This window comes from Chanos chanos, chromosome 8, assembly GCF_902362185.1.
Source record: "Chanos chanos chromosome 8, fChaCha1.1, whole genome shotgun sequence".
In the NCBI taxonomy this organism is placed as follows: Eukaryota; Metazoa; Chordata; class Actinopteri; order Gonorynchiformes; family Chanidae; genus Chanos; species Chanos chanos.
The window spans coordinates 38,754,778-38,768,067 of NC_044502.1; the positions used below are offsets into that span (position 1 = coordinate 38,754,778).

Genomic DNA, 13,290 nt, shown 5'->3' on the forward strand with positions numbered 1-13,290 from the left:
GCTTGACTCAGTTTTACCTTCTTCCTCCTTGGTCTCCTTGTTGCTGACAGGAAAGCAGACAGACACGCAGGCATGGAGGAGGTTGCGATTGCCATCGCATCGATGGCTCAGCAGGGCGTCGAGCGCATGAGGGTTCTGTTCCAGCAGCATGGCTTGCTCCAGGCTCACCAAATACTGACGGCACGCCTCGTAATCACAGCGCAGCACATGCTGCATCAGCGTCTGCTTCTGCAACACGCAAACACACACACACACACATACATCAATCAACCATCAAAGGCAATCAACAGACCTCAGCAAATGTCATCACTGCTTTCTAGATGCAGACCATGACACAAAGGTCATACAAAAGGCAAAACACTATCAAGCCATGGCTTCAGTCTACTGTGTAAGGGCTGCTGTTGAAGGTTTGGTAATTTCCAGGTTGGCGATTACTGACAGTGCTGAGATGAGTCATGTTGTGTAATACCTCCACAGCCATGATAATGATAGCAGCTTTCTTTTTGATGGTGGAGTTGCTGGGAAGATTGATGAGAGAGTGAACTCCCATGCCCAGGCTGGCGATGGGCGGCAGGTCCAGCCAATCAGGATCTCGTATTCCGCCCATGCAGTCTTTGGCCATGGGGTAAATGGTGCCATTCCCATCCCTCAGGATGATGGGGCTCTCCTGAATAAAAGACGGGCAGAAAAACAAGCTGAGCAGAAGTTCAAAAGCACAACTTCAGTCAGCATAAAAAGGAAACAGAAGCAGCTGTCATGGCCTACTGCATGTTTAATATGGGGATATTTTAAGTATCCTTTCATTTCCTCCGTGAAACTTAGCAAAACACTCAATATAATCTATGCCCAGGTCTAGCCTCAGGGTATTACTCTGCCTCTTATATGTCTTTGTCGTCAAACCTTCTAAGAATTCAGTAAAAACAAGAATTTTAATGATGTTAAAAAGATGTCAATTATGTCGCATAAGGATTAAATACCAAATAATAAATGCCATCCTCCAGGACAAAAACCTAAACTAACAGATTTTGACAATCACTATCCCATGGTAGTTTATGTGCTGTCAATATTAAGAACGTGCAAATCATATAGTCATAAAGATGAGGAGATTTACCTGGCCAGCAGTGAATATGGCGACATTACACTCACTCTGACCGAGAAAGGCCAGGTTGCTGGTGGGGAAATGATTCTCTTGCTCAGCTTTGCCAGTGGCCAAGTCAAAGATACAGTACCTAACCCAACTACCTGTCTTCAGCACTGCATGAACTCCTGCAAAGACCACAACCATTGGGAATTAATTAGAAAAAAACATTTTCAGACCTATTTTGAAATAATCATTCCAGTTATAATTCATTTACCTTTGGAGTCAACATTAACAGCTAGAATTTCAGCTTTTTCTGGGATACAAAGTTTTTTAGGTGTGCGTTGAAAACAGTCTGGAACTTTTGGAGTTCCACCAGTTTTAACAACCTGTAAAAAAGGGAGGAAAAAAAAAAGCATTCAGGTTTTGCAGCTTCCAAACAATGCGACCTGTCATTTACAGAAATGATTTGTTGAGGAACGCACATCCTGCCTTCGGCGCAGTTTTTGACTAGTGTACTCAGTGTTGTGAGTGCTGGGGTGTGTGTAGGTACCTGTAGCTCATCTATTCGGAGGAGTCTACAGTCTTGTAACAGTGAGGACGGGTCAGAGTCAGTGGGAGCTGCACTCTGGCTGCTCACGCTGCTCGACGTCCCTGGAAATTTCACAGCAACATATGCACCATCGACTTTTAGCACCTTGAGTTCAAAAGAGAAAGCTGTTGCAAATTAGGCGTCTTTAACCAGTCACCACACACAAAGACAAAACAAGAACACACACAGAGAAAACAGTATACATTTCAAGAGCAGCAAAACATTACAATCATTTTACTGTAACAAAGTATGCTTTACTTTTACATTGAGCTGATGACAGTTTTAACACGTCAGAGACAGGAGTAACGACAGAAGTACTCCATACTACTCAACATGCAGTTCAGTATTCTTTAAAAGTCAAAAATACAGCTTTAGAAATGTGAAATCTCAACTTTAAAAGGTTTTTCAACAATTTTCAAAATATCGTGCTAAACAATCCAAATCATCTTGATAAGCAATTTACAATTTGCTTTACAAAAGAATGATTTACAACAGTTCATTGAAACATACAAATGAATAATAATTTAAAAAAAAAAAAAGAAAGAAAAGAAAAAAAGAAAGAAAGAAAAGAAGAGGCTTCCACTGGAGCAAGCTGGATGAGGAGTGCGGCCGCACCCACCTTTCCCACAGGGACATTTTTAACATCCTCCACGAATACGACCTCTCGCAGAGGCCACTGCTCCTCGTTCACTTTCTCCTCTTCTTTAGGAGCTGGAGTAGAGCGCCTTCGCTCTGGAGCACATCAGAAAAAGACTTAGTATATTCACTCCAGCACCAGCACCGCACAGGAAACTGGGAGGATAGCACTCCCCAGTCAAACATCTGGCAATACCTTGTAGAAATCGAACTATATCCAAACGACTCCAAAAGGTCGGAAAATGGCAGAGTATTTTGACATTAGTCAACCACATTCTGCCGCACCGCTTCAAAGCTTAACCAACTCACCGACAGTGCTCCCCTGGACTCCAAACCACAGTCAGCTAGCCAATTACCAGAGTTATTTGATAGGGTTAAAAATGACCAAAGATTCCTGGTCTGACTAGTCTAACGCAAATCATTACAGACATAATCATGTTCCTATTACTAGACTATGAATACATGAGTGAAATGTACAACTAAAAACAGTTTTTTATTATATATTTTTATTTTTACCCTACTGAGGAGGTTACTGTTTGTGTCTATTTTTGCGTGACAAACATAAGTAAAGTAAACAACAAGGCCTATATTTTTCTATTAATCAAAGGGGGAAAAGTAAGTAAAATACCCAGAACTGGTATATCTGGTACAGGTTAAACAGAGAGTGTCTGTGGGACTGTCACTGAGTTCGTGCTAACAGACGGAAACATACTGTAGGGAAGAGAGGCACTGCTTGCGATGGAGGATGTGTCACTACAAGTCGAAGCTGGCGATGGAGGCGGGCCCATCTCAGTCTTCACCAGCTCTGGTTTGCTTTCCGTTCTGAAAGCACAGACCAATTAAAACAAGTACACATGTACACGCAATTCATCGAGCACGCTCATGTTACACAAAAGGCATCCTGGGAATCGTAGTCCATTTGCTTACTTTGTCTCCTGGGTCTTGGTGCTCTTCTCCATATTCTTCAGGCTCTCTGGGGAGCGCAGCTGGAAACGGCAGCTGTCATTCATATTCCACACAGATTCAAGCAACACACCTACTTTGGGGATACCAGCGCTGACGGAGAAGGCAACTGCGCCGGCGTGGTAAAGCGGGTTATTCCTCAGGCAAACCTAGGCAGCGAGAAGACAAATAATAAATATCATTGGACCATCATTTGTAAAATAGTATACTGTAAATAACAAACGATATATTACATAAAAAAAAGCAAACAGCTGTATTATCCATTGAGGCTGATCCAGTTGAATATAAAACAATAAACATTTCATAGCATGTGTAGAGAGAATGAGACAAACTGTCTTGACAGCTATAGAAGGATCTTGGGCAACATGACAGATAACCATCATTACAGTCAACGTTCATGTGTTGTCTCACCTGAGTTCCTACAGTAATGTTGGGTATAGAGGAGATGCCTGCACTGGACTTTGGCTTCTTGTTCTTGGCCCGAGCCTTTTCAAGCATCTTTTTTCGTTGACTAAAAGGCACAACACCCCTAGAGGACAGTCAAAACCAACTGTTAGGCACTAGTGCACGGGAAGAGAGAATATTATCTACACATAATCAGCGGGTCCATTCGTTTTGTACTTATACGTACAATTTGTATACCACACATCCAGACTGCTGGAGATTAAGAAAGTCACTAACATACATATAAACTATGATACTCACCACCAGTAAAGGCTGTTCTCCAGCTGGGCACATGTGTAGAGGGCACAACAGTGTAGGGAGACTATACGCTCGCCCTGCAGCTCTGGGAAGGTCTGGGCTCCGTGTTCCAGTTTAGACGCCACTGTGCTCAGTGTGTCATCCACCCATGTCGCCACCTACAGCACCGCAAGGTTTAAACCATGTTAATCTTTATGTCTGCACTTCTACATCCAAGATATATATATATATATATATATATATATATATATATATATATAGATAGATAGATAGATAGATGTATATATACTCCACGAGTCAATGTAAACAACACAATCAGAAGGTATAAAACATCAATAAAATCAACTTTATCATACCTTGTTGCTCTCTGTAGCCACTGTGGCTCGGATACTGTTAGCAGACAAGAGGGTGATCTTCTCATTGGTTAAGCCAAGGAAGGACACACGAGGGTGGTGGATGGAAGGATTCTGGAGAAGGAGGATAACGATTTGTAGTACGAATAAACAAAACAAAACAAAACAACTCATCTGTTGTGCCTGTAAGGCATCTGTGGTATTTTACAGTCTTTACCTGTGGATTTCTGTAGGGTTCTGGTTCACTCCATTTCCACTGGTACAGTTCTCCCTTGGAGCTCACTGCTACAAGCTCAGAGTACAGTGCTCCAATACTCACAAACCGTGTGCCATCCTTCAAGATCATTCAGCAAGAAAGAAATATTTTAAATAACTTATCTACAGCCAACTGCAACAATGCAAAACTCTTAGGATGCATGTATCAATGACAAGTAACAAGCATCATCTGCATCAGCCCACGGCTACAGTCAAAGAGTAGGTTTATGAATACGAGGAGTTTAACAGTTTTAAAATGTACAGAGTCAATGTATCATGATTTTGCTGCCCCAGGGAAAACAGCTGAGGTTCAAGAAACGTTATGGTGGACGCCCAACCTTGTCAGGCCACCACTGCAGTTCTTCTCCGAGAGAGACAGGGCTTTGCAGGGGGACATTCTTTTTGTCCAGGCTGGGCTCGCCCTCACGGCTGGTGGAACCACGCTCGGCGTCAAAGGAGGCGCCGTCAAGCCACCTCCTCTCACGCAACCTCAACACAGACTCCCTCTCACGCAACAGCTCGGAGTCACGCTCTAAGGGCAGAAGGAGAACTGGTATGCAATAGGGTCACACCAGTGGGATAAAAGTAAGCCACTCTCTGGGAAAGACCCATGACATAATAATGAGTTTTCTTTCATATCAACTAATTCAATTTGAAGAATGACAAACAACACTTGTGTCTACTCTCACATGTGGAAATGCGAGGTACTCCATGATTATAACAAAAGAAAAGATGGAGGGGGGAGGTGGGGGGTAAAATAAAATAAAATATATATATAAATATATATGCATGCAAAATTTGTTTTTTTGGTAACTCTTTGCTTAACACCAACTAGTACAAAGCCAATATCATTCTTTAACGAATGCAATACCTGATCTAACCAACCATGACTGCTGGAGTCAGTTAGTAAGAACAGGTGAACAAAGATGTTCACCTTCATATTTAGAGCCTGATTACAAGCTGTTTTTTTTTTTTTTTTTAATGAACTGACATTAACAGTCACGGTTTGTCAGCACAGCACCTGCGACATGTTTACGACTGAATGGTTTCTGCTTTATGGCAGAGGTGTCCAGTAAAGGGTGGGTATGATTTCTCATGTGCACTACTGGGTCTGTGATCAGACTGAACCCCAGGTCTGCAACAGGGCCTCACGGGCCTTTCTCAGAGGGCTCACCATGTGCAACAACTCTAATCATGCAGCAGACATCTCTCTCTCTCACACACACACACACTATCTCTCTCTTACACACACACACGCGCACACACACACGCGCGCGCGCGCGTACACACAATCATTACTCAATGGTGACCACACCTTGTCATTGATCCTACTGCAACCAAAGGCTGATGGCCAAAAACTACAGTCGATATAAAGCCTAGACATGCAAGTCTTCATGGCAGGTGCAAATAATCCTATTTTTTTTCTATGTCACCCAATGGAACTGAATAAAGAACTGTTTATCGTTTCATTTAAATACTGCACCCCCTCACATTATGCCTTGTATAGTGGTGGACTGCTGTAAACCAGAGCTCATCTTACATAGTGTAAAATTACTCTGAAAAATTCACTTCATTATTTCAGTTAGGTTACTGTGCCTATTTTAAACAATTAGATGGTTAACAAGCTAAGAATATGTGGACTTAGGTAGGCCCTCTTTATGTAAGTAGACTACCACATCACAAGTTAGTCTAAACTGCTGACACAGAGGGTTTGTGCTTGTGTGTGTGTGTGTGTGTGTGTGTGTTCTGGCAGTTACCTCGTGAGGAGCCCAGGCGTGACAGGGAGGAGCGGCGGAAAGATGGGTAACCGAAGTAGCTGATGTCTTCAGAGAACATGGCATCAGCGTCAATGATGACACTGGGGTGGGCAGAGTGGATGTCCGCATCCAGCAGAGACATCAGGTCTTCTACAACACAGCAACAATACAAATGTTTAATATGACAAAAGGTTTCAAAAAAAAAAAAAAAGTTAAATAATTTTTAAAAAATGAAATATAACATTGTTAGACTAAGAGGCAACTTACCTCCGGGTAAGTAGGACTCACTCGCAGTGTCATCACCATCGTCCCCGTCCTCATCATCTCTGCTTAGCAAGTTGTTGACAGCCAGGTTCACGTCAAGATTTGTGCGCTGAAGTTCACGGATGATTACACTTCGGGATTTCCCTTGCAAAACCACCTGGGCCTGGTGGAGTTTGGATAAGTACGGAAAAATAAGTCAGGTCCAATCACCCCCCCCCCAGATATCATTACCAGATGACAGATAACAAGAGTCAGATCCTTCCTGCAACCTATTTATTTATGCCACAGTCAAAAAGAGTGTTTTCTTGTCGAAATGAAAGGGAGAGTACTGAAAAATCAGTGTGGAAAAAAAGCTTAGGGCAGACTCTGTGGAAGCGTAAGCGCTGTCCTGTCAGTCCCGTGTATGGTGGAGGTACCTGAGATATCAGCTCCTCGGGGATGACTGACGCTGGGATGACAGGCTGAGGCTGGCTGCCCAGGAGCCCGGAGCCTCTGTCTCTGCCGGTACGGATAACCCGCGTCTGTCTGCGGGAGTCCCGCGCCGCCGTGGAGGACCTGCCCGAGGAACCGCCACCTCCTCCGCCCCCGCCGCCGCCTCCCCCGCCCCCGCCACCTCCGCTACTTCCGCTTGTGCCTCCTCCTCCACTTCCTCCTCCACCACCACCACTCCCAGCACCGTTAACTCCTGAACTCCAGCGACTCCTGTCAAAAAAACAAACACACACAGGGCCAGAGTCAGTGGGAGAAAACAACTGACCACAATGCACTGGCTCATCACCAACAGAAACTAAAAAGGAAAACAGTACTTCCATATAACAGGCATAATAACTGACAACCATTCAGTGTGGTGTCCCATGGATTTTTACCAGTGTGGGTATGCAAAGGTTAAACTTTCTTTTTAAACTTTATTCCAACAACCCTGGTAGCCTGACGTCAGAGTGTAGTGAAAATGGACTTTTAAATGGTGGAAATCCTAACCAAAAAATATGGGGCAAATTTGGCACAACAGTAGAAGCCTAAATAAACTATGATACATTGCCAAGGATATAAAATAAAAAATCTAAGTGCACCAAAATGAGTATATTCACTTTTCTTTTTTCATTTTGATGGAGACACTTTTGGAGTGTAATTGCTTACAAATACCGTAAAGAAGGCCCTGAACAGCCTCTGCAGGAGAGGATATATAACCCTCTGAGCTGTTTTGGAGGCTGGGACTTTTTCCACATGATGTTTAAGATGGGACTTTTTTTTTCCCCCCTCATACAAAAACAGTACAATACAACCAAACAGAAAGGAAACCACAGGGATTTTCCAACAGTTCTCTGGCACCATGGTATGCGTGGCTGCCGGCTTTACCTGATGGCTACATTTTTAATAGCCCTACCAGAACTTACCCAAGGGTGTTGCCTGCGAGTCTGCCCAGTGTGTCAGAACCAGACAGGAACCAGGGCGGATCACTAGTCCTGCCTGGCCTGGAGGTCCTTCCTGCCCCTGAACCACTGCTCAACTTTGAACTGGAAACAAAAGATGGGAGATCAGTTACAAACCTACAGTCCCACATGGGGACTGGATAGTAGAGCCTGGATATACACCAGGCTTTAAAAGCCAATTGGGTATTTAGGCTTATCTAACACGTGGGGGAAAGACTAGCATGGCAACACCCCTGGGAATCAGAATTAGTTGCAACTCGTCTATTGTTCAAGCCCCTCTTTTTTTTTTTTTTTTTTTTTTTAAGGCTCTTGCGGTTTCTTTTTTTGAGAGCTGCTGAAACTTTCCCTTATATTATGTGTTATCATGCCTTTTTTTTTTTTAAAAACCCACCAGATTCTTGAGTTCAATAGGATGAGTACAGAATGTTAACATAATACATGTGCGATACGTGTGGTTAATTTGAACTTCTGCAAAGGGAGGTAGCCACAAGAAAATATCTAACACAGAAAGTTAAAAACCCTTTTCCATTGTGGCAAGATTTTAAATGAAGCCATATAACTCATATATATATATAACTTCCCATCAAATGGTACATAATTTAAGACCACATAGTAAGAATCGCACAGGCATTATGTCTACTTTCTTTCTCAAAAAAAAACATTTAAAAAAAAAGAAACCAAAAGACATTAGTGTTGTGAGTGGGTAGTGACATGCTGATATGCAAGGCAACAAGTGAATTTTAAAAAAAAAAAAAAAAAAGGTATGCAGTGATATAAACACAGATCCACATTCATTATCAGCCTCATCTTTCCTGCTCAGAGCCTTCTAAAAGGAATACAGGCAGTAAACATTTCAGAACAACTGTTTATATCACATAATCCTAAATTCATCCTTTATACTTGTTTGGCAACGTGTAGCTGCTTCAAAGAGGTATAAACACCGTGTTCCCTGCACTGTAAGACAAGGTACACTGATTCTCAGATCATTACCACATCACACAGCTCTGCCGTGCACGTTCTGAGTGACTTCTATAACTGCATTTGAGAGCACTTGTTTGATTTGTAGACAGAACATTAAATCTTTCATCTTTACCAACTCTCAAAGAAAAAAAACCCCAACAAAAATAATGACATATAAAACAACTCTTAAAAAAAAAAAAAAAAATCAGTCCCTTGTGTTTGTGGTGCTAGACAACACTTACAGACAGCCTGAGGAAGTGTCACTCAGCTATGATGAGATGTCTGAGATGGGAGACACTGTGACCCATCAGATTAAACCAGAAACGATTAGCACTCTCAGAGCACTACAGGAACAACTATGTGCATTCTGTAACAACTGTAATACTATCTGCAGGGCATGTCAAAGTGGAGCTGGCCCGTCCACCCCCTGTCTCAACAATGGCAGTGGTTAAACTCTATGAATATTCTTAAATGCTCTCTCAGACCTACATATCTGCTAACTGCTGCAAGCTATAACAGTCTAAACAATCTTTTAATTTTGTAAAATTCAGCTCATTTCATTTTGTTCTCACTACAAATTACCAGCTCTGCAGAAAAACAGACCAGAAGTGGTTTTTGCAATCTTATTTAACCAGATGAATAGAAACTATGCGTATAGCCCCCCCACCCCGAGTGTTAAAAATATAATGATTTTTATGCTGAAAACATTGCACACGGCTTTGTATGGAGAAAAGCTGACAACTAAAAGGCCTAAATGTTCTATGCTATTCTTCTTCATCATGAGCAGATGACGCATAAATATATTAATGAGTTCACACTCATTTCACTATGTATTTATTTGATAACAGACACTATCTAGCAATCTCAATACAAAATACACATATCATCTAACAGTCCAATAAACCGATGTGGTAGCTCTAAAAACAATGGGGAATTTTGACGATTGCAGAGCCGCCCTGCTTACCAACACTATAAAACAATAAACGCTGTCCGTGTCTCAATTATAACCGTGTCGCCTATGTCATTTGTGGTCATGTATCTCCACACACATCAGTGTGACTGAAAAGGCTATCGTAGAAAACCACTCCTAATGTCAGATATCCAACACCTGGGTACCACACACGTGGGATGTTCTCAATTCTTGTGCCACCCTAATAACATGAACATGAATTCAGACTCTGGTGTGTCCAGTTCACCAGAAGTAATGCGGAAGACTCTAAGAGCTAGCACTAGGCCAATTCTTTTTTTTTTTTTTAGCATTTTACATTTGTTCCCTCAACAGATCCAATGCTTATAAAGGTTCGCTAAGCAACTTTAAGTCCATTAGCTGGTAAGCCATTATATGTAAGCTGAGCCACAAAACAGACTTTTTTTTTATATTCTCATACAAAATTGTCATACCCACTTCTATCTGCCTTATTTGTTGGAAATAATTAGTTTAGAAGTTATTATCAAAATGAATAGCGGGGTGTCCTACTTCTTGCTGCTTTTGGGGACGCAGATTTGTGGCATGTCTTAAATTGGGGACCCACGTGCTGCTCTCACATACTGTGTCAATAGGCTAATTATTTATGTTTGGGACAGTGTCACAATGGTTTTTCACTCACCTCCATTTCAGGACATCCCTCTAACAGGGACATTTATCACACAATAAAGTTTTAACAATCTTTAAAAAGGAGTATAGAAAGTCTCACCCATCACTTCCATCTGGTTTGCCAAGCTCTAGCCGATCTGGCTGCACGGCAAAGCCAATCCTACAGATGCGTCCATCCTAAATCAACAACAAATAAATCAAACTCCACCTGTTTCTTGTCTTTAATAATAATAATAATAAGTTTATTTAGAGCCCAATATCACTATTTATAGTCTCAAAGGGCTTTACATGTCTATAACAGAAAAACTTCTGTTGTTAACACAGTTCAAACTTTTATACATGATGAATGCATTTTAACAGCAAAAGAGAAAAAGTAAAACATGTAGTGAATGAAGGACTACATGACCCTCAATGTTACCTCAAGGAGAAAACCAGCATGGTTTGGTCCAACCACACATTGTTTAAGTGTGGCCTGCTCCAACAGATTTAGGTGTGGATGACTGGAACAGAGAAATTCACATTAGCCAGTTCTCAAATTCCATTAAAGTTACCAGAATGAAAAGGACCACAAGACTATATTTTGCAGAAGCACATGAAAGGTGATATTTCACACATTTTGATGCAGAAAGTCCGCTAGTAACCTGTATGTTTCTAAGAGGTGGCCTCAGATTCAAAATCAAGTTTTACACAAATGCCAAGCAATCGCTATCCTAAAATGTCTATGGATGTCACAGAGTTAGAGCTAGCAAGTGACGTTGCGGTGTGGTGAACTAGTTCATGATGCATATGACTTTATCGCTGTGTCTGTGTTATATCTTACCTGTTGCAGTTGTATTTGTTGAGTTTTTCTGACACTTCACGGAGCCTGTTTGATTGAAAACAGAAATATGAAGACAACTGCTAGTTTATATGAAACATATTCAAATAAGTTTCAGATTAATTATAATTACCTTACAACAACCCCTCCCTCCAGTGATAAATGCGCGTTCATGTCGTGTACACAAATGATCAAATGCTCCCAAGCTAAACATCAGCTGACCATAACTGACACAGCTCTGATTCTTGTCACTTAACAGTATAGGACTATCTTAATGCTACTTTGCATTCTGAGCACAATCACTTTAGCCCATAGTAATACTTAACAGTCTTTAAACAGTAAGTCTAAAATAAGGACATTGTCAGTTGGCTTTGTTTTTGTACGTCAGAGTAACAACCTACGTGCCTGCTCTGAATCTAGTCATGGTTTGGCCTAAATGCACCAAGTAATCCATAATGACATTTGCCATCACTCCTGCGGGGAAAATGTAAATGAAAAAACAGGCCATAGCCCAAGGTGAAAGGCTGTGGACTATGAATCACTGTGGTAAATAGCCTAAATGGGCCTGTGGGTTATCTCAGCTTTTCCTCTGTATGATTTAAACTCTGTGATTATAACTATGCATAATCCGGACACATGACATTCAAGGATGATTAAGAGCATGCAAACAGCCATCAGCTCTGCTAATGTTAAAGGTCATTTTTCCAAAAGCATTGCATGCTAGTGAAAATGAGAGAGTGTGAGAGTGATATAATGCTTTGCTGTTAAATATCTGTGGGACTAGTGAGAGACTTTGAAGTACTGAAGTTTGACCACTACACTGCATCTGAATAGGAAAACCAGGTGCGGAGGACCATAAAAATTGCCTTGCAGCTGACGTCAAATGTAAATTATGCCAGAGCCTACTGGGGCAGCATGCCTGAATCACAAGTTACCCTCTCAATACAGAAGAAACTTGCTTTGCAGAAAACGAACATTTCAGTTCTCATCTCAGTAACACAAACTGCTTGTGTAAATTTTGCTCTACGCAAACATGCAAGACTTGAACCCAAACGGCAGAGTTACTGAACTTCTAAGCTGCAGTGGATCCAAACCTTTTAATTTCAGCAAAACTTAATGGGTTCCAGTGAATGCCGTTTCAAAGCATCTTGTTTGTTCCCCACATTTCTGTGCATCACTTCACAATCCAGTCTGATGTGGTAACACAGCAGGACACATGAGCTAAACTGGGCCTCCTTTCCTGAAAAAACAATTCAGTGGCAATATCCTCCACTACAGTATACACCTGTGCAAAAAATTATCACTGCCCCAGCTGCAATAATTAACTGACAAAAGTCATCATAACAGACGAGCAGAACATTTTGTGAGGGAAAAAAAAAAAAAACCTACCTAGCATGCACCAGCCAGGCTGCATTTTCAGTCAGTAATGTAACAACGTTATGCACAACAGAGACAAAAGGAAAGCTCACCTCTGTTGACATTTAGACACATTTTGACAATAAACCTCTCTCCTTGTAATTCAACATTCAATCCAATTATTCATTTAATTCATTTCAGATAAATAATTCCCCCTTTTTTGTTTCAATATTTTCAAATCTAATCAATCAATGTATCAATAACCTTCACAGGTTTACCAAACAAAAATATCTTCGTGGCTCCTTTCCTGACTAGGCAAATAGTGACTTGATCAGGCTAATCTCTAGCCATAATCCAAGCTGATTTTTAAACTGCCAGTTCACATTAATTCAAAGTCATTCATGTCAGCATGGGCCTGATGTCATCTGTAAACACTGCCTTCTATTAACACTTTCTTCTGTGGCAGTCCATGACCGACGTCTCGTTAAATGGAAGATCTAAACAGAAGTAACACAGATTACTTATTGACCTGT

The 13,290-nt window shown here is 41.4% G+C and overlaps 1 protein-coding gene across 6 annotated transcripts in view; it reads right to left on the reverse strand.

Moving 5' to 3' along the window:
- ubr5 (ubiquitin protein ligase E3 component n-recognin 5) overlaps positions 1-13,290 on the reverse strand; it is a 31,178-nt gene that overhangs the window by 14,850 nt on the left and 3,038 nt on the right. For 2 of the 6 annotated variants that reach the window (XM_030783363.1, XM_030783362.1), the window contains exons 2-22: positions 11,405-11,449; positions 11,003-11,084; positions 10,685-10,761; positions 7,995-8,114; positions 7,292-7,302; positions 7,017-7,195; positions 6,604-6,763; positions 6,337-6,486; positions 4,918-5,129; positions 4,542-4,658; positions 4,328-4,438; positions 3,975-4,129; positions 3,681-3,798; positions 3,234-3,418; positions 3,019-3,128; positions 2,290-2,402; positions 1,632-1,775; positions 1,356-1,467; positions 1,112-1,266; positions 470-667; positions 18-228 (exon numbers count right to left, since the gene is read on the reverse strand). In XM_030783363.1, the coding sequence (XP_030639223.1) occupies positions 18-228; positions 470-667; positions 1,112-1,266; positions 1,356-1,467; positions 1,632-1,775; positions 2,290-2,402; positions 3,019-3,128; positions 3,234-3,418; positions 3,681-3,798; positions 3,975-4,129; positions 4,328-4,438; positions 4,542-4,658; positions 4,918-5,129; positions 6,337-6,486; positions 6,604-6,763; positions 7,017-7,195; positions 7,292-7,302; positions 7,995-8,114; positions 10,685-10,761; positions 11,003-11,084; positions 11,405-11,449 (2,765 nt within the window). Of the gene's footprint in view, positions 1-17; positions 229-469; positions 668-1,111; positions 1,267-1,355; positions 1,468-1,631; positions 1,776-2,289; positions 2,403-3,018; positions 3,129-3,233; positions 3,419-3,680; positions 3,799-3,974; positions 4,130-4,327; positions 4,439-4,541; positions 4,659-4,917; positions 5,130-6,336; positions 6,487-6,603; positions 6,764-7,016; positions 7,303-7,994; positions 8,115-10,684; positions 10,762-11,002; positions 11,085-11,404; positions 11,450-13,290 lie in introns of all 6 variants that reach the window. The other 4 variants (XM_030783360.1, XM_030783358.1, XM_030783359.1 and 1 more) reach the window with 3 other exon arrangements.